This window comes from Lissotriton vulgaris, chromosome 2_1, assembly GCF_964263255.1.
Source record: "Lissotriton vulgaris chromosome 2_1, aLisVul1.2, whole genome shotgun sequence".
Taxonomy (NCBI): domain Eukaryota; kingdom Metazoa; phylum Chordata; class Amphibia; order Caudata; family Salamandridae; genus Lissotriton; species Lissotriton vulgaris.
Window position 1 is genome coordinate 346,840,193 of NC_141687.1, and position 24,141 is coordinate 346,864,333.

Here is a 24,141-nt window from a genome sequence, read left to right on the forward strand (position 1 = left end):
CATAGACACTGGCATGGCTGGCAGTCCCCTGGAATCCCTCACATAGACACTGGCACAGCTGGCAGTCACCTGGGATCCCTCGCATAGGCACGGCTGACAGCTACCGGAAATGGCTGGCAGTCACCTGCCATCGCTCGCATAGGCACTGGCAGTCACCGGGGGTCCCTTGCATAGACACTGGCATGGCTGGCAATCACCTGGGGTCGCTCACATAGACACTGGCACGGCTGGCTGTCACCTGGGATCCCTAGCATAAACACTGGCACAGCTGGCAGTCACATGGGTTCCCTTGCATGGATATGGGTACGGCAGGCACAGGTCTGGAATACTTTGCGTAGATTTGAGTAAGGCAGGCAGTGATCTGGGATTTTTTGCATTACCTAGGTACAAGTGGCAGGGACCTTGGATCCCTTGCCTCGCACAATTGGGCTGTCCAGTCATACCTGTGCCAAGGAATCTCCATACAACACCTTTCATCTCTTCAGAATTCTAAAGAACATGACTGGGATGTCACCTCCCAAATCTTCAGGCTTCAACCTTGTAGGGACAGTAATGGACAAATGTTTATCACGGACCCGCATGATATCTGCTTCTGCTGCCTGGGTCCGATCACGACATCAGGTCTTGCGAGTCCTGCAGAAACATGCACCCTAGGGCCATAAATAAACCGGAAAATATGCTATTTGCGGCCCAGGGTCCATAGGACCATCGATCCAAGTGACAATCTAGGTCCAGGATTAGTTTGCCAGATTTGCAGCAGTAGTCCGAGTCATCCCAGAGAAAACATAAGAAGAAGTGACACCATGACTGCAAGTGATAATGCTCTTTGAAAGTTGTCAAGATACTCCCGCACTCCTGGGAAGTCTTTGTTGGAACTAAAGCTTTTTGATCTTCCTCTAGAAGATCCAGCACCTGTAGCTCATGTGAACCCAGCACTGAATCCTGATCCACTGATGCCTGCGGTGCAGTCAGCCAGGCCCCAGCCCGGCAACCGTGTCCTGAATTCCTGACCCCTGAAACAGACCCTGCCTGATTTTTAAATGTCATGTTCCATGTATTTCACAGGGCCATGTTCCCCTCTAGAGTGCCTTCAAGCCCATGGGTTCTAAAGGGTTATGCCATTGGTGTGATGCTGATGCCCTATACCACGGTTCCTTTTTGCTCAGTTCCTTCTCTTGCCTCCCATAACCCTGGCTCAGACTCGGACAGCCAGTCTGTGCCTCAGACCCGGACCCACGACTAACGCTTCTCCACCTCAATATTCTGGCAGACTGTTCACACTCTACACCATGCCAGCCCTTCCCACCTCTACCCACACAACCAGCACGGCGATCAACACTACCAGTGCCACAGCTGACCCCCCCTAGAACAAAACACCTCCAAGCTCACTGCACTGAGATAGTGAAGCATGGCCAGACTGCAGTGAAACTGTGGACTCCGTGCTACGTGCCACGGGCACAGTTGTATCGCTCCATCACCATCCTTGGCTATGGAACTCGGGGGTTTCCAGACTTGCAATGCACTTTGATGAACCTCCTGTTTGACGGGCTGGGCCTCTTTAGAGCAAAAGTAGACTTCGCTCTCGAGATTTAAGGAGAGCAAGTTTACCCCTAGGTCGCTTGGCCTGCAGACACAACAACGGGACTATCAGCAGTACAGAACATTTCAAGGTTTTTCAAGGAGGTCATCCTTTTGAGGCAGACAGCTAACTCAGAGCTCCCAGTAACAGCAGAAAGCCAATCAGGTGCACAAATTGTAGCGTGGACATGGCAAAGGTAGAACCTCCCTCCCTCTTTTGCCTCTTCTCTCTTTCTCATGTTCCTGCACAGTCACTGCCAGGCAGCAGCCCTAGAATACCCTTGTTAAAACACAGTGCACTGATTGGGGGATGGGCATCCTCCTTTCCACAGGCCTAGAGAGCAGTACTGTCTGATCAGTGGGTCTTGCTCTTTGTGGAAAGGGGAATGCTTTTCCACAATCCACTCATCCAGCCTCTACCTCCGCCCCTCCAGCAAACTAGCCTACTATCCTTCAGCAGGAGGTAGAGATCATACTCTAAAAGGGGTGGTGAATTTGGTGCCAGAGCAGAAACCAAGCCCAGGGTGCTATTCGTGATACTTCCTGGTTCTGGCAAAGTGTGGCAGTCTTTGTTGACCCTAGACATCACGGTTCTGCGAAAGAAGTTCAAAATGCTGTCACTGGCACAGGTGTTTCTTGCGCTAAAAGTGGAAGACTGGATGGTGTCTGTTGACTTGCAGGGTGCAGATTTTCATATACCAATTCTAAGGTCACACAGAAAGTATCTATGCTTCACCGTAGGACCAGCACATTACCAGTTTTCAGTCCTTCCATTTAGTTTGACTTCAGCTTCTTGGGTCTTCAAAAATGTGGTGCCAGTGGTAGCCCCCATATCATACATACTGGAATCCCGGTATTTTCGTATTTATACAACTGGTTCCTAAAAGTCAGGTCCCCAGAAATGGTGTTGGATTACCTTCGAGTCACTGCGTCTCTGCTGTTCAACCTTGGTTTTTCCATTAAGCTTCAATCTAACCTATGCCTGCTGAGTTAATACTGCTTATTGGGGCAGTGCTGGACACTATGTCGAATAGAAGTTTTTAAGGCTATGGTTCTGATGTTTCTGAATGGTATTCAGGCTATGGTTCTGACTTTCAGTATGGAGCACAAGTTCCCGTCCTGATGGTTTTACACCTCTTAGGTCTGCTAACTTCCTTCATTCCAGTAGTCACGTACGCTGGCATACAAGAGCACTCCAATGGTGCCTCCGCTGGCAGTGGTCTCTACATGGCAAAGTTGTATGCTACTCTGCGTTGATCAAAGAGCAGTGAACTTAGTATAGTGTAGTGGTGTGGAAGGCAGCCTGGTGCAGTGGAGGCCATTCCAACTGCTGCCAGCAGTGAATGTGATGATAACGGATGCTCCCTTCCTTAGAGTGGGTAGCTCATCTAGAGTATCTGGAGATCAAAGGCCTTTGGCCTCTAGAAGGACAGATTTTGCATATCAAACTGATGGAGCTTCAAGTGATTCGACTAGTGCTGAAGGCCTTCCTGCCATCCCTTTGATGCCACTCCATTCAAATCTTGACGGACAACACAACTGTGATGTGGCATATCAACAAACAGGGGTGTAAGGTTGCATCGTATGTGTCAAGAAGCATTATGGCTGTGGTCTTGGATGCAAAAGCACAAAATCTGGCTAGTCGTCAATCATCTGGAAGGAGTTCTCATTGTTCAGGCAGACAGCCTCAGTTGGCATCACCTTGTTGACCGCGAGTAGAGATTTTATATAGAGGTGGTCCAATATATCTTCAATCTTTGGGGCCTACCTCATGTGGGTCTTTTCGCCACTCATGACAGTGCTCATTTCCCAGTGTTCTGTGACCTCTGGTTTCCGTTGCAGGGACTTTTGGAAAATGCAATTTGGTTGAAGTGGAACTTTCTGCTTCCTTACGGGATTCCCCCTTCCCCATACCCTTGATTAATCGGCTGCTGAGGAAAATATACTTAGATCAGGACCATGACCTCTTAATAACATGGACTGGTCAAGAATGGTATAGTAGGCAGAACTGATGCACAATTCTATGTACCCTCCCTCACAGGGTAGACCTCCTCTTGAAATTACGGAGCGGGTATTGCACCCCAACCTCCAGAGCCTCTACCTTCATGACTGGAGGTTGAGTGGGGTAACTGAGTGCTTTTTCCCTACCTCCTGAAGTAGTGGATATTATCCTTTGTGACCGTAGGCACTCCACCAAAACAGTGTATTCTGGGAGATTGAACTGGTTTGTAAAATGGGGTACGTACAACTCAGTAGACCCTCTTAATGCCGTCTTGGACATATTAAACTTTGCCCTGTCAGTAGCTCAACAGGGGTGCACAATGATTAAACTAAAGGGCTACTTATCCATCTTGTCGGTCTTTCTTTGTCTCCCGGACCAACAGTCCCTCTTTAAATCACTGATAGTTATTAGGTGTCCAAAGGGCCTCTACAACATATTTCCCCTTTTATAAATCTGCAATGGGATTTTAATCTTCTTCTTACTTTTTATTGTGTTCTCCGTTTAAACCCTTCCACAGTGGCCAGTTGTGACTGCTTACTTTTAAGGCTGTTATTCTTATAGCCATTTTACATTGGCGAGGCAGGTCAGTGAGTTGCAGGTGCTAAGGATCAAGCCCTCCTTCACTACCTTTTACCCCGACAAGCTGGTTCTTAGAACAAAAGCTACTTTCTTGTCCAAGGCAGGAAACGTCCATTACAACGCAGGTATTACATCCCAATGTCTGTACAAAGCAACTTTTACAACGCAAGTGCCTTTACAACGCATGTCATTACAACGCATGCTACTAAAACACATGTCTTTAGAACGCATGCCATTACAACGCATGCCATCACAATGCAGTATAAGGTTAGTAATGGATATTTTTACGTTTTAGCCTGGGTATTGGTATTGGGTAGTACGGAATAGTAATTTTTACCCCTACACTATCCAACACTTTCCCTATTGTTGCACTCACTGGAGGGGGAATAGTGCATTTTACCCCTAAGCTATATAACACTTACACTACTGTTGCACTAAAAGTATTATGCTTTGGAATGGTATGCGTTGGAATGGTATGTGTTGGAATGGTAGTTAAAAAAATGCATTGTTATGGTATGCGTTGTAAAATCATGCATTGTAATGGTATGCGTAGTAAAATCATGCGATGTAATGGTAGTTGCGTTGTAAAAACTGCGATATAAAAGTATGCATTGTAATTGTTTGCGTTGTAACGTCATATATTCGTCCAAGGCCCTTTCATATGGGGTGGTCCATCTCCTTACCTGTGTTCTTTCCTTCTCCTCATCCTTTCAGTAAAGAGGAAGAGAGGCTTCATAGGATGAATCCCAGAAGAGTGGTAATTTTTTTCATTGACCGTACCAAGGACGTCCTGATTGACTATTAGTTTTTCATAGGCTACACTGGCAAGATGGCCAGAACGAAATCCTATGCTTCAGCTCTTGCAAGGGAAGTTACCATCTGCATAGCTGGCCTTCCCTCCACCCCTTCTCACAGCATTACTGTTCAGATTTGGAGATGTGGAGGGAGGGTCACATCGCACACACTGTCCTTCAGGACTTCTTATTTTAACCAGCCTTTCAAACCCACCTCCTGGTTGGATACTTCTTGGGGAGTCTATTGAAAAGGTGAGGAATCTGTAGGTAGAAGTATACATCAGAAGAAAAAGTTACTTAACTTTGGTTACAGTCTTGTGTTGGTAGTATAACTAACTGCAGATTTCTCACTGACCATACCATCCTCCCCTTTTGAATGCTGGCAGCCATAATAAGGTTCCTCTTTAGTTATGCTACAGGGCCTTGTCAATCTGATGTAGTTCACGTTGTGTTCGCCTCAAAAGCTTGTAAAAATGGATGGGGAACTGAGGCCAGGGTACACACGAATGCCCTTTATGGCTCCAGTGCTGTCAGGATAGTAGTCTTTCCGCTGCTGATGAGGAGCCGGTGCCCCCTGCCGGCGTGGAGAGCTACTGAAAAGTATCCAGGTTCACTCTGACACCTGAGATGTTCAGAAGGTGAGGTTTCTGCAGGTAGATGGAGTATCCATCTGAAAGATTCTTACTGAAGGTAAGTAACTTTCACTTCCGGAGGATACTCCATCTATCACCAGATTTCTCACTACCCTTCCACCTCCCTCTACTGTAGAGTGGCCTCGTTAACGTCTCCAAGTCTGAAGGCACAGAAAAAAACAAAATGAACTAAAATAATGTCAACCCTCGGGTGGCGCTTATGTTTGGCTCTGCTCCGTCCTTCCAATTTGCACCACGGATCCACGCAAAGCCACCTGTTGGGGCTCGAGAGCACTGATAAAGAAAATCTCTTGTTCCAGTCTGGCATCCGGGAATATTCTAAAGGTGAGGAATCTGCAGTTAAATAGAATATCCACCAAAAATAGTGCTACAGAAGGTAAGTAACTTGTTCTTTTATTGAAATCTGGAAATTATGTAGCAGGTGAATAATGATGTGGTAGGTGCGCTAAATCCATAATTATGCGAAAAGCCTACGCTGCAGAATCTGTGTTTGTTGATTAAGTCATGCGCGGTTTTAAGGCTATTTATGCTTTGCCAGCTGGCGTCTATCAAGCATTACATTAACCCAGAGTGGTTCATTAGGGCGAACACATCAGAGACAATGGTTCTTAGAGATTTTAAAGAACAATAGGTGTCTGATTAGGTGTAAAAGTAGACTTCTGTATCCAGCAGTGATTAAGACCTTTTAGAGCAGAAGATAAGTTGCTTGTGATTCAAAAGAATTGGTTGATAAGAAGCCCATGAATCTATCAGTCGTAAGAGAGAGTACCTCAGCGGCATGTGACAGAATAGTCTAGGTAGAAGGGAGCGGGTGAGGAGTGGTAAAGGTGGATTAAAATGCTACTGTGCTCATCAGCAGCAAATATCATCTACTGGAGGACTGGAAACACTGTCGTCTTGCCTTTCTGTGGTCAGAACTTCAGGCTGACAGTCAACGATTCAAGGTGTGCTGACAATGGGTAGGTGTGACCTTGTCTGATGATTTTCTTGGGAAGTTGAACTTTTGGAAATGGGTCCTATCTGGACAGGTCATCAAGAGCTGGCTCATTTTAGTTGATGATCCATAGTGAAGGAACATGGATAGTGAGTAGGAGGATTTATTGATGCTGTAACTATAGGTGCTCTTGGATGGTGACCGGCGCCTCAGCACTGCAAAGGTTTAATGACCCCTCTGACTGAAGACTGCTGGAATGGCCCGACTACGGTAATGCGTGACGCTAACTATGCCTTTGTGCTGCAGTGAAATGATGTCCTATACTGTTCTGAGGACTAAAGGCAGTCATAACCTGACTGGGAGATTGGTATGAGTACTGTATGGATGGACACTGTGGTAACAGCCCGTAGAAGGAGGCAGAGGCTGCACACTGATGTCTGACTCCTGGGCGGTGGAGTGATAGCAGAGGGGCACTGATTAATGAAGACGAAACATTCTCATGATAATTTGGGGCAGGGGTGACAAGGCCTCTGAAGAATAGGCCTCAAGCTTCTGATTGATGCAGTGGTGCAACTAGAAGTCTACAGGTCCTCGGTAGGTATTTTCATACACGTAGCAGTAACCTCTCTAGATTTCTGATAGTACGGTTGTATATAATGTAAAAATTAAAAGATAATACAAAAAGGATTTCTCTGAGTGCAGGGAATGGTCAGCTCTTGTCCTCTCCTTCTGGCAGCAGGACACTCTAATCACTTGTAAGAGCTGAGGTTGTGGCTTGTGCATGTTTAAACTCTAGGTACGGACGTTGGCCCGGACGGATGAAGCTCGTGGTCTGCTTTGGCTCCTGGAAGAAGAGGCGCTGCAGCCAGGTGGCACAGAAGACACCCTCCTGGAACGGCTTTTCGCCTACTATGGGCCCATGGAAGGAGAGGATAAAGGTGAGGGGGGACTTGGGATGGCAGGAGATGCACAGGTAAACAGCAGGGGCTGCTTTTGGTGCCTTGAAGAATCATTGTTCACGGGTCCATCTAATCACAGATTGTTTGTTTCACGCAAGAACCTCCAACTCCAAGGCTTACAGTCCTGTCAAGAGATTCCTGTGTGAAATAAACATGATCCTCCAGTGCCAGTGAATAAAGGCCTCTCTCTTGCCACTGTTTTACATATCAGTCCAGGTCAACATCACAATCACCAAAGCCTCTGTACACAATCCCATCTTATTCCCACTTCACATCAAAAGCACCTCTGCCACTTCATGCAAGCCTATCCTGTACCATAGCCTTCTATACCAGCATATACAATCCCATCCCACATGATCTTTTACAGAATTGCCTCTGCCAGTAATTACCAGTCTATCCCACATTTTGTATTTTTCTCCTGTTTCTGCATCCTCCATTTTGTATCTACCTGTTTGCATGATCCTCTTTTGTTTTCTTTTCGTCTGCTTGAACTCTCTTTTCGTGTCTCTTCTCAGGTCATAAGCCATTGCTTCGGAGTGATAAAGCGCGCCATTTCTTCCTGGGTCACAGCTACGGGACCAACTGGGTGGAGTATGATGCCACAGGATGGCTCAATCATGTCAAGCAGAATCCGGCCTCCCAGCAAGCGGCCACGCTCCTGCAAGACTCACAGAAGTAAGCAGCCTTGGGTAACAGCATGAATGATACTCCTCATTTACAGATCCAGCTGTTGTACTATGTGCATACTGCCATACAGTGCACAGAGCTAGCCTCACACTTTGGTCACTAGCGGCCATTTTTAGAAACTGCTATGCAAACTCATCTATCAAACCTGCTTCAATTTCAGATTAACATTTCGGTCAAACTCAGGAATTCCTCGACTGAGACCCTTTGGGGATTACAGCACATGGAAAGGAAAAGGTTGAATAGACCCTCTGGCATATGGGCAGGAGAGAGATACATATCTTCCAAATAGTTTTTTGCCTGCTTCTGCAGGTTAGCACCTCCTTGCATTCACAGGAGTAAGCTACATTTCCAAGAAAGTGTGCCTAGACTACTTCTGCTAATGATATGCAGCCACATAGTCAAGAGAGGGGCAAGTGCCCTACAAAAGATGTATAGACGCTTTCTGCCATATTCACACAGACAGAAAAAGGTTGTGTTATTATGGGTGCCCTGCCTGCTTCTGGCATAGACACCTGACACATGGACAAGTAAAAACTACACATCCTACGTGGTGTGTCTAGCCTGCAACTGCCAAGAACATGGAGCTACATAGTTAGAAGGTTAGGTTTTGCCATATGGGTCGCTGGCCTTCTGCCACATGCCCTTAATGTGGATAAGGCTGCATATTGTACAGTGCAGGTCTCATACTTCTGCCATCAACACCTGGGCACCTAGTCAGGAGTAGTTGCGTAGTCTATTGAGAGTTTCTACCCTTATTCTTAGAAGCAATACAGGTTTCCCAATAAATGTGTGATCTTTAGGACTACTTACCCCTTTGCTGAACCTCAAACGCTGCCTAAACATTATCCAGACCTGGATGTCCAGCGCCTATCTGAAGATTAACCCAGCCAAGACAGAATTTCTGTTATTTACCAAGAATAAAAAACAAGAAACAGTGCAAACCTGGCTCAGTTACATGAACCTTGGAAGTTTCAAAAACCAACTTTTACCGAATGCCAAATCACTTGAATTCATCCTGGACACCAACCTTATTCTCGAGGAACAAATAAAAAAAAAGACGGCCTGTTATCAGCACTCTCTTTAGTGAAGATGAAACCATTTCTTCCAGAAGGCGGACTTCAGAACTGATGTTTAAGCCCTCATACTCTAACATCTGGATGGTGGTATGGTCCTGCTCCATGGCTTTCCAGACTCCATACTGGCACACCTTAACCCCTTCACTGCGGGGTGTTTTCCCCCCGCAGTGCGGGGGAAGGGGGGCCGCGCGCAGCGCCGCCATGCTGGTGACGAGCTCAGCTCGTCATGAGGCACAGCGAAGCTGAGCTCGTCACGGCCACACCCGTTTTTAGAACGTTCAGCACAGCGGGGTAATTACCCCCGCATGCGAACGTTCCAACGTCCATGACGAGCTCAGCTCGTCACGTTCCAACGTCTGTGACGAGCTCAGCTCGTCATGAGTGCTGCTCCACTGTGCCTCATGACGAGCTGAGCTAGTCAGCAGCACCCATGAGGTTAAGGGCATCCTATGCACCACAGCACGTCTCATCCAGGGCGTGAAGAAATATAATCATATCACCCCTGTGTCTTCTCTTCCAGCCTGCACCATCTTGCATTGTACATAGTAATCATGACCAGCACCCCTGCTTTGGCAGACAAGCTCATCATCTCTGTAAGTTCTCAGCACACCCAGACCCACCATCAGAATGCAGACTAATAAGTGTACATAAAAATTAAAAAACAAGGCAGCAGGCCTTTTTCATCTTTGCACCCTAAGTCTGGAACAACATCCCTGTATCCTTCAAACGACCCTAATGCTACTCTAATTTAGGAAGATGTTAAAGACTCCTCTTTAAAGAACACTACATCACAGTGCATTAAGTGTCCATAATCCAGATACCTCTCCTATCACTCGTTGATTTTATCTTTTTTTAAAAATCTGTGTAAGGCTCCACTGCCTTGTGGCTATGTTTGTGCTAAATAAATAACTTAGGCATACATGCAAACACGTAAAGTCTCTAAAAACTGGTTTCTTTTTTGTTCTGCAGGAAGATCATCAGTAGCCTTTTTGCTGGAAGAACTGGGTCTGCTATGGTGCTCTCGGGCTCCATTGCTGGGCTGGAGGGCGGGTCCCAGCTTGCTCTACGAAGAGCAACCAGCATGCGGAAGACGTTTACAACTGGCGTGGCAGCGGTGAAGAAGAAATCTCTCTGCATCCAGATCAAGCTGCAGGTGGTAAGTGAGCCCTTGTGCACTCATGTTAACAAGGAGTGGTTAAGTTGGTGTTCAGTGAGAAAAGGGCAGCCATAGAGGAGGTTGAATCTTCAGCCAACTGTCCACCTGCCATGGTCCACCTACTGCTTCTATAAGTCTTGAGGCCCCACCTGCTCGACAGTGGATATCTCTTTTTCTTTCTTAAATCCAACTACTGCAGGACGGCCTATGCTAGAGAATAAACAGATGCTTCTTTCCGAGTTGGTTTCCTTGATACTTGCATGATACTTTGCATGGAAAGCTCTTATGTACTCTTCATGGAAGATAGCAGAATACGTTGTTCCGTTGCTACGCATTTTCGTTAAGGTTTAATCCAGACTTGGGCACATTGTGTGATCCCCGCCTGATTTCTTCTATATATGTGTACCTCTTTTTCCTTAAATGCATACAGTGACAAAAGTATAATACCTCACTTGGATGCCCTTGTAGACAACTAGGCGTTTACATTCGAACACTCTGTGCCACTTGCAGTTCCAAGGCCAAAGATGCATCCACTATTCGTTCAAGAGACTTAGAAATCCATATCTTTGCCATTTCCCACTCAGTATACTTACAATGCCACCTTTGATGCATAGGGTGCCTTAGTAGAAATAGTCCAGTGTGCTTGGCAACCTGGATCTTCATCTCTGCAGTTGGAAAAAACCCTTCTGTTATCCCATAGGATGTTCACAGATTCTAAGTGTGTTCCATGGTCTGCTTCCTTCTACCGCCTCAAATTCAAATGATATTTATCATTCGGGATAAAAAGTTAATCAAAATTTTCCTTAATTCCTCTTGGGCCTGATCACCAGACATAGTACTTCATGCTATACCCAACCATTACCCTCACTGACCGGATCGTGGTGTCTGTATACAAAAATGTAGCCTTGGGTTTCGGCTGAAGCAAAGAGCCAGATTGAACAAGCAGTGATAATTTGGAGACCAAGTAGTCTGTGCACCAAGAGTAAGGAATCATTGCACGTACAGGGTGGACCTGGTAGGTTTTTCCTGTCCACAATTTTTCCCCCTCCATGCTCACTCTTACAACTTTGTCTGCATTCATTAGTTGCCCCATGAATATCTGGGTACCTCCGCCTGTTCTCTTGTAGAAGAGGTTAACAGGCAGCTCTGTTGAACTAGGATTTAACTTCTAAATGTTAATCCTATTGTGACATGTTGCTAAATAATTACATTTTTAGTGAAGGATTTATATGGTGTGAACTTTGTCCAGCACCCAGGAACAATTAGATATTGTGTATATACAGAGAACATAACAATTTAACTAAATATTTTTTAGGCTTATGGTTTGTATCCTGGTCGATTGGCTATCTAGGCAAACTGTGTTTTTTCAGCCTGCCTCTTTGCTTGGAAACTCGGGAGGAGCAGAGCCGTAGCTGCTTTCTGAAGTTGGTTGTAGGCCTAGCTATGGTGGAAGCTACTCGTGACTATTTTAAAGTTTTAGGTATAATTTGCCAGCTACAGAATTTGCTGCCTTTGTAACAGATTAGATTGTGATGCTGCTGCTGGGACTGAGAAACACAAGGGCCAGGTGAACAATAACTCAACTGGTGAATGTTTCCCAAAAGACTATGTGAGTATTTTGATCTTTCCCCCAGAAGTTTGGTTTCAGATTGCTGGGAGGCCGTTTTCAGAAGAAAATAATAATAACATGAAAATGTTGCTCTCTGGTCAGCGCTGCCTTCACAATTTACAGCAAAAGCTAGTAACTATCTTCTTGTTTACTAGGAGTTGGAACCTAAGCATCTTCATAAAATAAGACATGATCGACCAGAAGTCGCTGTTTGACATTGGGCATGGACTTTGGCTCTCATTGTAGACTAGCAGAGTCCATGAACATATTCCAGAAAGGCTGAGGAGTTTCCTAGGTAGTTACAGTTCAGTTCATCCCCTACAGAGAGCAGTCTTTTCTGGAACTAAATTTGAATACTGCATGGTAGTAGGCGTCTATCCGGAGGGTTCCAGGAAGGTTGAGGAGCAGACAGGTAAGTAGTAGTAGCTGGGAGCAGATTCACCATAGATCAGCAGTCCAGCCTCTGGCATGTCTTGCGTGGCAGAGCTCACACTTCATAGCTCCGTGCATTTTCAGTAGACATGATCGGTTTGTTGTAAACACCGCATGGCCTGTATATATTTGTGAGCCTTCTGCAGCTCCGCCAATGAAAAGAGGGCTGTGACTACAAACACAGTAGTCAACATATAGCACTCTCTAAAGGTTACAGCTGGTGCTACCAATCCACTTATCTTGGGTAGACGCCACCACGCTCCATGCTGGCATGGTTCCCTTTATCACACTGGTGGCAGTGCCCTCTATAGGTCTCGTGGCAGAGCACGAGCTGTAACCCTCTGTGGCAGACTCCTAGGGGGGAAGGGCCTCTGTTTTCGAACTAGACGATGGATGGGGGTTGCATACTTAAACCATTAGTATATTTAATATACCACTTGGTTTAAGAGAGAAAGTGATACATGTTGCTGACAATTACTCTTCCGTTGTAAAAAATATTATATTTATATATATATATATATATAGCATGTTTTAGGTTATGAATCATGCCCGCTTTATTTATTTTTTGCTGCCATATTCAAGGACTTTTGTCACGTTTTCCGGAAATGTAATCCAGAGTAAATAGCAATTTGTAATGTACATTCCTGAATAATTGATCAGCAATTAGTAACTGATAAGGTCTCAGCTGATTCGGATATTACCTGGTATCTGTCTACATGTCAGAAGTCATATTGGCATACAAGTGGCGGATTGCTTTCACCTGTGCTCCTGCTGTGTCTGCTCTCCTTGACTGACTCCGGGTAACCCTTGCTGCTTTCCTCCCCTCACTCCCTGCACAGGATGCGCTCATTGACACCATCAGGAGATCCAAGATCCACTTCGTTCACTGCTTCCTCCCCAAGGCCGAGGTGAGCAACAGCGAAAGCCAAGTGGTGCCGGCGACCCGGATCAGCACGGGCGAGCTGGACCCTCCCGGGGAGAGCTGCGTGGCCGAGCTCATGCAGTTGGACGTGCCGCTCCTGCGGGCCCAGATCCGCGGCTCCAGGCTCCTCGACGCCCTGCGCATGCACCGACAGGGTGAGTGCATTTCCTGGGATGTGGGTGGATCACGCGCCAGACCCTGTGTAGTACACTGGCATGGCTTGGACAGTACTGAACTGGGTGATGCCCCAAATAAACTCTAAAATGTAACTAGGTGACGGTAAGATCAGCTACAACTGGGATTTGCTTAGAGTGTTATTACTGGTCTTAGCTGATGGGTAGTTAGTTAGTAGCAAGTGGTGGTAGCAATGTCTTCTAGGGACCAGAACAAAGTGAAGAAAATGAAATTACAAGTGCTGCTTACCTGAAGTATGAGGAACACGTTTTCACATAGGCTGGTGGCATCGTGATACTGGTGCAGCTGGTTATTTTCAGAGGACTTCATTTAAATATAGCCTAGGAAGGAAATTTGAACCTGGGAAAACAAACTGATTCTTTTCTGTAACTTGGCTTATGCAGAGGTCAGAACACAGTGAACACATTCTATGTAAATGCGCCCTTCTTTCGTTACGCAGCCTTTGTAAAGACCTACAGATGTTGCAAGCCCTAAGCCAGTGTCCATGTTCAACAGAGTTCGTGGGAAGTGGAGCTGAATGCAGGGGGTGGCTGACAGCCTAGCCCTGTATCTTCAGCTGAGCCAGAGGTTCAGCCCCACTTGGCCCCATGGGAAGAGGGCACTGAATGAAGGGCCTGACCAAAACCAGTTTCTGTTCCCAGAGTCTACTAGCCATGACCTAAGGTGGAGCCTAGTGGGATCTGGATACTTGTAGAATAATGCGCTTTTTGTTACAGTTATTGGGGGGAAGGGTACCATGACCCAATCAAGGCTCCACGGCTTGTGACTCATGGCTCCTAACCACACTTAACACTTAGGCATGTCCATGGTATTTCAGAAGATGCTGATGGGGTGATATGGAAAGCTATAGCGTGCATGTCCATGGTGTTTTAGAAGATGCTGATGGAGGTGATATGGAAAGATATAGCGCGCATCAGGTGTAGAATTTATAGAGCCTTCGAGGATAATATACTGAATAAGTTCCATAGTACAGAATGGGCTCCTGTTATGCTCCACTGTTCACTTCTATAACTGTTGTATCACCACCATGTTGGACACAAATGTACAGTAATTGGAGCAGTTAAATAAAAGACTAAGCTTATTGTTTATTGTTGCAAAGAGGAGGGTCCGGGGATGCAGGAGACGCTGAGGAGATTGCTGTTTGAAACAGTTTTTTTGATATTTATCTGATAGAGACTTCTAGCCGCAGATTCCTTCACGTAGAGTTATCCTGAGGCGTGAGACTGGATCCGGAAACTTTTTGCCACAGCATCCCTGCGCGCCGGGGGCCGACATCACGCGACTCTGCCCAAGCGTAGTACGTGACGTCAGCGAGGTCACATAAGACCCGCCCCTGCGCGCCCACGTCAGTTTTTTCCTTTTCCGCGTGCAACGCAGATCCGATCTTTGCTACGGGCCTGTTTAGGGCCCCTTTTGTTCCATTTCTTTTGGTGGAACAGTGTGCGAATGCCTTCGGGCTTCAAAACTTGCACATTTTGTGGGCGTCTCATGTCGGCGACGGACCCGCACCTCATTTGTATGTGGTGTTTAGGGGAGGATCACAGCATCACTGATTGCGCGGCGTGCCAACAGTTGAGCACCAGATGAAACTTCTATCGGTGCATCTCTCCAGGTCGACGTCCTCCCCTCGAACTGCTTCGGCGGGCGGCTTCAGATACGGCCGAGGTGGTCGTCGTCCTCGCCCTTCTCCGATGGCACATGAGCGTCGCTCCCCGGTGGGTAAGTGTTGCAGTTTGTCCACGGGATCTGGTTTACGGCCTGCCGGGGGCTTCGTCCTATCCATCGTTTCCCGGTGTTGGACCCTCGAGAGTCCAAATGGAGACATACGCTTAGGCTTTGCAGGCCTCGCTGGCGTGTCCGCCTCCTTCCCCTCCTGGGGCATCAGCAGATCCCTTGCCCTGCGCATGACCCTCTGCGGCCCAGCCTGTGGCCCCGGCACCGGCTGGTTCAGCTCCAGGCTTGGAGGGTGTGGTGCTGTTGGGGTGTGGCTCCTCCGGGGAACCTCCTTCAGGCCACGGCGTCTGTGCATCGCAGCAAACTCCTGCAGGAGTCCCTGTGGTGTCGCGGGAGGTCGCCGGAGCTCGGGTCGCATCCCCCAGCCCCTCTCGGTCCTTTAACAGGGTGGTCCTGTCTAAGCCCGAGGTGACGCCGCTACGGCACCGGCAGCAGCTTGACCGTGCGGAGCCACAAGGGACTTTGGACCATCCTCGTACCGCTCCGGGTCAAGCCCGGGTGAGGACCCCTCGTCCCTCTCCGGGCCCCTCTCGTCCCTCCCCACGGGCGACTGCCTCGTCGGAGGGTGAGTCGGAGGTTGAATCGTCCCAGGCACTGCCATATAGGTTGCCGAGCGATCTCCGCCTCATTCTGGACCGCGGAGGGCTTCGTGTCACTCCCCAGGCCTGTCTTGTTCCCCCACGCAGGTGGCTGCCTCAGCGGGGGTCTGGTCGGCGTCGTTCCGGCGCCACCCCCACTCCGGTCTCCGGTGCGGGGTGACTTGGAGGAACCTTGTCCTTTGACGCCGGATGGTGCCGACGTCCTGCCTCAGGCACCTGACTCTCCGCGCAGGAGTCGTACCGCGGATTCGTCTTCAGACTTTCCTTCTTCTCCAGAGGCAGGCTGTATATTGGTGTCATCCTCACCGGAGACTGGTCGCCGTGTGGTGTCCTTTTCACCGGCATCGAAGGGCGGTTCCCCGCCCTTCCTGAGGCAGAGGTCCCTCATTCTTTGGTTCCTTCTGGCTTCCAGGTCTGGCCCTTGCTCGTCCTGCTTGGTTCTCGGGGACGGTCTCCTTAGTTTGCAGCCGTCGCCCACGGAGTAGCTGCTTTCTCCACCCGGGGCCCTACAGAGGCTGGTGCGGCCTTCGTTCACACGGTGTCCACGGCTCTGGGCATCCGGCGAATTGGTGATCCGGTGGCTCACTTTCCGGCAGACCATCTATCGGCAGGGCTTTGGTGGGAGGGAAATCTTACTTCCCTTTGAAGGTTCACTCCTTTCTTCCTTGACGGGGGCTTGGAGGCGTCCTGCCTCACGGGACCCGGTGCCTCAACATCTTTTGCACAGGCACCTCACGGGACCCGGTGCCTCAACATCTTTTGCACCGGCACCTCCCGGCGCCGCATGACCCGGCGTGTCTTTCCCTGCACTCCTCGGCTGCCAGCCCACTTTTGCAGACTGCTTTTCCCTCCCTACCGCCACTGTTGACCCCTCCGTCCCGAGAGGCCCGCTGGCTGGACTCTTGGGGGCGCAACATTTTCGCCTCGACCAGCGCTGCCCTGCGGGCCATTAACACCTTGGGTGGGTTCGCTAGGGCCTCCTCCTGTTTGTGGATCTCGGCTGTGTCTATGGCAGCGTCCCAGGAGACTGGTCAGGTGGACTTACGGCATTATGCTTTGGATGGCCGGGAGCTTGCGGTGTTTATTCTCCGCTCCGCTCTAGACATCTCGGAGGTGCTGGGTCAGGCCATGGCTTCCTCCGTCACTCTCCGTCGCCATGCCTGGCTTCGGGACGGAGTGTTCCCTGAGAATATTCGGTAGTGACTCATCTACCTTCCGTTTGAAGGCAGCCTGTTGTTTCATGCCCCGGCCGACTCCACCATCCAACGGCTCTTGACAGGGCTCCATCCTCCTCCTCCGCCTTATCCTCCTTCACCTCCGCACCCTCCTCAGTGAGTCCCGAGTTGAGTTGATTCTGGGCCTTCTTAGGTCGGTTGTTCTGGCTGTGGAGTGTGTGTTCTGGCCATTTGCGTCCTTCCTTGGGACTTTGGCATTGTTGGCTGCTGGACGGCCCTTTTGTTGATCATCTTTGTGTTCTGCAGGAGTTGTTGCACAGACTTGACCCTGAGATTAGGCCTTCTGCTTTGCTTGGGCTGCTTGTCAAACCCTCCGCAGGAGTGCTTTTTCCCCCGTGGCTCTTTTGTTTTTTTCCTCTGCTGCGGAAGTTCTTCTGATGAGGGTTCCCATATCTTGGGACTTAACTGACCCTATGTGGGGTAGTGGTAGCTGTCATATGGCTTACGCTCTGCTAGGGGGTTCTGGTCTCCTTCGGGTGCCTGTTCTCCATGGCGTTTAGGTAGGTTGCTTTTGCTTCCTGAGGTCGTGTGCGCGGCCACTCGTAGTGCTGTGCCCGAGCATCTCCTCCTCTCCCTGCTCCTGTCCTGAGGTCTGGGATGATCCTGTGTTCTCCCTTGCCAGTCGCCGCCTGCTCGACCTTTCTCGGGTCTCAGGCTTTTCTTTTTGCTTCTGGCGGCTTTGGTCTGCCGGCGCTGTTCTGGCTGGCTGGTTGCTCTCCTTCTGGAGTGGGTTTGTTTCCTTGGGCCCTCTAGGCTTCTTCTTCCGCTCTTCCTGTCTTGGCATGGGGCGGGGGAGCTATGTTGCGTTGTGGGGGAGTGGGGTGCTTTGTCCTCTCCGACCTTGCCTCCTCTGCTGTGAGTGTATGGGCCTCTTCAGCCTTCTTTTTCCTCCTACCTCCCCTTGGTGTCGTAGGGGTTTTGCTTGTGGGGTTCCCATTGCCTGGCAGGGGAGAGGTTTTACCTGGTCTACAGATCTGGTCCCCTGTGGGGCCCTCCGTTCTGTATTGGTTGGTGGAGTCCTTTCGGAGACCCTACTTCCCAGGAGATATTGCTAGGGTACCTATTCTACGTGAAGGAATCGGCGGCTAGTAGTCTCTACCAGATGTACGAGTTACTTACCTTCAGTAATGATGTATCTTGTAGAGACAATTCTAGCTGCAGATTCCTTCATGGCCCGCCCTTTCTCCCCTATTCAGCGAGGACCCTTGGGTTGGTCTTCGGTACTCGCCTCCCGGTGGGGGTCTGTATCTCCTGTGAGTGCCTTCTTTGTTCTAGACAGGTGGCTCCGTCTGGGGGCAGTTCATTCTTCCTTTGGTTCTTTGGAGGATGGGGTTCCGATGCTCCGGTGCCCTGCTGCTCTGGCTACTCCAGGTTTAGGGAGATTGCTTTCTATAACTGTCCTTCCTCTCCTCCCTTCCTCCATTACTTTCCTCTGCTTAAGGGTCATCTGCCCATGTCTTGCCCTTGTGGGTGGTTGCCCTCTATGTTTGGGTGGCTTGGAGCTTTGTTGTCCCTGTCTGTCTTGGGACTGGTCCCCTTCCTTGCTCAGGATGGGTGTGGTAGGTTGCCATGTGTGCCATGACTTTTACGCATGTTCTTTGCCTCTGGGGCACAGGGATGGGAGGCTGTCTAAGTGCTGGCAGGGTGACTGTGCAGGGTTCTACTTGTTTTTCTTCTTTCCCTGCTTTTGGGTTCTGCTGTGTTGACACAACTCTGGGTGGTGTTGTTAGTCACAGTTTCTTTCCAATTTTTCTGCTCTTCACACACTGGTCCCATGCTTCCATAGATTTTTATCTGGTGGTTGGGTGTTATGGTGCGGAAAAGTTCTCTGAAGAAAACGGACCTGGGAGCGCTGGGTCGGGTCTTATGTGACCTCTCTGATGTCACGTACGCGGACGACGCCTGGGCAGAGTCGCGTGATGGCGCCCTGCCCCTGGCGCGCAGGCATGCTGTGGCAAAAAAGTTTCCGGATTCAGTCTCACGTCTGGGGATAATTCTATGTGAAGGAATCTCCGGCTAGAATCGTCCCTACCAGATACATAGTTACCGAAGGTAAGTAACTCATACAATATTACATGTGCAAATCGGAAACCAGTTATTTATAAGAGTGAGGTTAATGTTACACCAGGGCTCCGCCTGTGCCGCCTCACACTCAAAAGCTAAGAAAATGTTTAGGAAAACAAAAACACTTCCAAACACAACCACTAGAAGGCGAAATTGCACAAAGCATTTGAATCTACAAGATATTTCGTGCTGCAGGAGGATGGGTACTCTAAACTCAAGCAGATAAGAAAGAGTACTCCATGCCTCTGTCTGATACATAAGTTAGCAAAGCTACTTGGCGAGAGATCAGAAAATGTTTCTACATTTGACTCCACAATTCTACTGTAAGATTTAAGGGGCATTTTTCATTTGACTTATCCCACTATTTTAATATCAACTAGACTGAAAATATGGAATGCAATTGAGGGGTGGCTTAAAAAGAAGTGTTGTGGTAATAAAATGGTTGATTGTGTTTTTCCTCTCTGTATGGGATTGGTTCTAGCACTGGTGAAATACAACTCCTGCTTTCTGTTTTGTATAGTGTAACTGCTTTCATACACCTTCTTTCCACACCTCTCAATAGTGAAACTTCATCATCCCGGCCTAGCAAAATATAGTGGTGGAACATTGAACCGACATTTACATTTGATGTATGTGTCCATGGGCTCTCAAATACGTGCCGCTGGACTTTATCCACGTCCTCTTCTTTTCTATATGTGCTAGAGTTATGGCTCTCTGAGGCGTACAATGCAAGTTATTTTCAGAAATAATAGTTTTATAAACATAGAAAGAGAACTATAACTTTTTAGCTGCCCGAGTGCCACCATATGATTTAGGACAGAGCTTGCTGACATAGAAAGCACAGACAAAGGGACACTAAGGAGTATAAATTAAATGAAATTTTGCACAGACAATCGTGTGCTAATTAAATTGATTACTGAGAAGGCTTGACACTTACTGTGCATTGTAACACATAAAAGCATGCCTCCCTCTTTGTTAACTTGACACTCCTTAAAAACCAGGATAGGAGTTAAACGAAGTGAAATTTGCCAAGACAGATGATGAAAAACTTGGACGTCTGGTCACCCTATGTGATGACCCTATATCGAGGTGTCTCTCAGATGGGCCCGGGCTAAAGTCTTGCTGCACTCGGTGGCAGCTTGTGTTTGGACAGATCTGTACCTTGGTTCCTGATCAGAGATGCACCCGGTACCTGTTGCTTTTTTTTTTTCCTTAACTCTTTTTTTATTAAGTTTTACATCTAAACTCCCACTGCAGTGACTTGCATCTAAACTCCAAATTCACAACATATCCTGAGCTAGAGCACAAAAAATAAATACAGTCATGTAAAGTAATTTTAAAGTTCTTTATTTCTTCTTTTATTCACAAGTGTGTAATCTTCCAAGACACAGTCTAGCCGCCAATACGTGTTTTGTCTGTTGTGGTTCTCGCCACAGACTTCTTCAGGGCTATAGCTAGGCTACCATTATATTCACTTCTTAAGTATGTTGACAATAAAGTGGAGTCACTCTTCTTTCCGATTTAAAAGTGTTCGAGTTTAGACTCCAAAGCTGAACTTCTCAATTTCTTCACTGGATTCCAATATCATGGAATTACATAAAATTACCTCTACCCGAGTACGGACCAACAGCAAATGCACGAGAAACCGGCATGTAGCATCTAAACTCCCACTGCAGTGACAACAACGTACAAACGTTTGGTGTACAACAAGAAAAAAAACAGCTTTTCAAGGCACGCTAAGCCAATCTGCATTCCAGCATGCCCTAATGTCTCTAAACGCATAACAGACCCCCCAGGAGTGTGGTTCGGTATAGTGAAACCATTCTCCATTAGGAAAGACACCAACCAGCTCTGCCCCGTGTTCCCATTGCACTCCCCCTTCTCTGCCCATCCCACCAGCCATTGCTTCCCTGGAGCTACTAGGAGACTACATCCTCTGCCCCCTGCCATGAGCCCCAGGTTTTATCTAATTTTTGGGGGCAACCCCTAGCCTGGTACACCAGTTTCTTCTCCCTCATGCACCAATCCATACCCATCCCCCATTCCTGTACAGATGGGGTTTTACTACTTACCTCCTCTCAGGATCAAGTCACGTCGCGCCACCATCAGAGCGACCTTACGGGAGAGGAGTGTGCAGCGCCTCAGAGACTGAACTCCCCACCCTCTCAAGGCCACCAGTTGTGGGGTGAGGTGTATCGCAATGTTAAGGGTATCTGAGAGCCTACCCCTCCCTCCCTTCCAAAAATCCTGAATCTTCAAACAACTCCAGATCGTATGGAGTAATGCCCCTCTGTATCCACGCCCGCGTGCGCAAAGGTTCTCGCGCAATAACCACTCCACGCATCAGTTTTGCGTAAAAGGCCATTTATTAGGACAGGCATGACAGACCATAATCAAACAATAACCTCTTTAACAGTCAACAATCCCCCCAAACATCCTGCCTTTCAACCATCATCCACACACGTATTCCACTGGGCACTCCCAATTCACACCACGACCTCTCCACAAATACCATTCCCATCCCCTTTCACTTCCAAACTCTTCCTGCATCTCCATCCATCACACGCCCATCTACCACACCCCCATCCTGCACCTGTAACCCCCTCCCCGGAAGGGTGATTCTGCCTGTCATGGACGCCACCCAGGGAACCCCCGGAGGGCGGTTACCTGCCCCACCAATCGCGCACCTTTCGCACTCAGTCACGCCTATACCATATCGACTCATTCCACAGAAAACTAAGCAGGTCCCGCAGCTCTATAAGGTAATACGCATTTCCCATGTGCGAAAGGTGCACGCCATCATCTCGAAAGAGAAGTGGCTCCTCCAGCCTGAGCCCGCCATGAGCCAGCACTTTAAGTCCATGATCCGCACAAAAGAGTCTCATTGCCCTGTTCAACTTCCTGTGGGCCCTTTCGATGGCCGCAGGCTTAAGAGCCCCCCTCCAGATCCGTTGTGGTATGAACTCAGTCCACACAATATAGGCGCCAGCCAGATTGCGCTTCTTTGCCTCCAAGTCTTGTTGCATCAGGTGTAACAAGGACACCCCCGATTGTCTCACCAAGTCATATTCCCCCAAATGGATCACAAGCATGTCCGGGCAGCCCAGCTGTGAAACTTTCTTCATAAGCCATGGTAGCAATTCTCCCCAGCGCATTCCGCTCTTACCTCACCAGTGGACCTCATGGTGACTGCTCCTTAGGCCCAGGCTACGACCGTACACCTGCCTATCCGCATATTTCGAGGCCCAATGTACAAAAGAATGTCCCACAATCCAGGTAACCGGCTTGACTCCCGGCCCCCGGACACAACCTATGAGGAGAAAGAAATTAGTACCACAGGCAAGACAAATTTTTTAACCACAACCGCAGCCGCCAAGGCTAGCCCGCGCCCCTCGCTTCACTTGCGCACATAGCGTTCACAGCAACGGGACCGCCAGCGACCAATCCGCCGAATCTCCTCCCACGACCAACCTAACCCCGCCGCTGCTGTAGCTGCCCCGATCCTAAACGAGTGTGTGCCAAACCGCGCCGGATCCCTGCCAATCCTCCGCAAAGCCAACCGCAACACTGCCAGCAACTGAAAAGGCGTCAAACGTCTCAAGGAAACATGCACAAAAACCTCACTAGCCGACCTCCGTACCCGTCCACAGAAAGCCTCCCATTCACGCACCGGACACGCTCCCACACAACCGCTCTCCGACAGCCATACCCACTTGCCCCGACCAACCTGGCCCGTCTTAGAACGACTCAGCCATATATCCAGACGTGACCCATCAACCACACATCCGCAAACGTCCTCCCCGGCGCCCCCCACGCCCCCAACAACTCAGACACCCGGAACGCCCCAAAGAACATCCACACCATGCATAGACGAAACAATGCCACCTCATCCGCATCCGAACAGCAAAAAGGTAACTCCCCCAACAATTGTACCAACACATCAAACGTAATCGCCTCACGAGGCATCCCCCCCTCCCCCTTCCACCCTCAACCGTCCCCAACCTTTCAACATCCGACTCAGCAGATCCGTCCTAGCCGGATCAAAACCCAAGCATACCGTGCTGTAAAAAGAAATGCCAGCCAACTTGCCCGCAATCGTCGTTTGAGACAAACCTCTGTCCATGCAGCCCAGCACAAAACGCACCAACCCCCGCTCACACGCCTCCCTGGGCATCCTCCACGCACCTCTCTTGCAACCCAAAAATGCTCCGAACTCAGACCACGCCAACCTGTACGCCCTCCTAGTAGATTCAGCTATTGAACTTTCCACCAACCCCACCACTCTCACTCCCCCCCAGGCCCAGATACCCTCCGGCACCTTGGTCTCCCGGCGCCAACTTCCTGAAGTGCTGCCACTGCGAACAAGATAACACATCCGCAATTTCGTTACTCGCGCCAGGCACATGTTGCGCGAAACAGCACATTAAGACGCAGACACAGCAGCATGAAACTTCCCAGCAAGCGCAGAACACGCAGGTCTTTTACCTTCTGATTGTTTACCAGGTCCACCACCGTCATGTTATCAACGTGGAAAAGCACCGACCTGTTCCAGAATTCCGGGCCCCACACCAACAATGCCACCAACAGAGGAAAGAATTCCAGAAAGGCGATGCTCCTGCCCTGGCGCAACCAATGAGCCGGCCACTGCTCTGCGCACCAGCGGCCGTTCCAGAAAACCCCGAAACCTGCCGCTCCCGCCGCATCAGAGTAGAGCTGCACCTGCCACACCATCCTGGTACGGGCAAAATCCAATGAAACGCCATTGAAGTCTTCAAGAAACACCAACCAGACCCGCAGGTCAGCTCGCACTCCCAGCGTGACCCTGACCCTGTGGTGAGGGAGAACCGCCCCTGACATGGCCATGCCGAGGCGCCTACAAAACGTCCTCCCAGCCCTCACCACCCTGCATGCAAAGTTCAACAAACCCAGCAAA

At 49.0% G+C, this 24,141-nt stretch overlaps 1 protein-coding gene across 22 annotated transcripts in view; it reads left to right on the forward strand.

The window, feature by feature from the left end:
* Window positions 1-24,141, forward strand: part of MYO18A (myosin XVIIIA) — a 778,205-nt gene that overhangs the window by 430,985 nt on the left and 323,079 nt on the right. For all 22 annotated transcript variants that reach the window (XM_086955115.1, XM_086955123.1, XM_086955114.1 and 19 more), the window contains 4 exons: window positions 7,337-7,478; window positions 8,015-8,174; window positions 10,232-10,418; window positions 13,299-13,536. In XM_086955115.1, coding sequence (XP_086811241.1) covers window positions 7,337-7,478; window positions 8,015-8,174; window positions 10,232-10,418; window positions 13,299-13,536 — 727 coding nt within the window. The remainder of the gene's footprint in view (window positions 1-7,336; window positions 7,479-8,014; window positions 8,175-10,231; window positions 10,419-13,298; window positions 13,537-24,141) is intronic.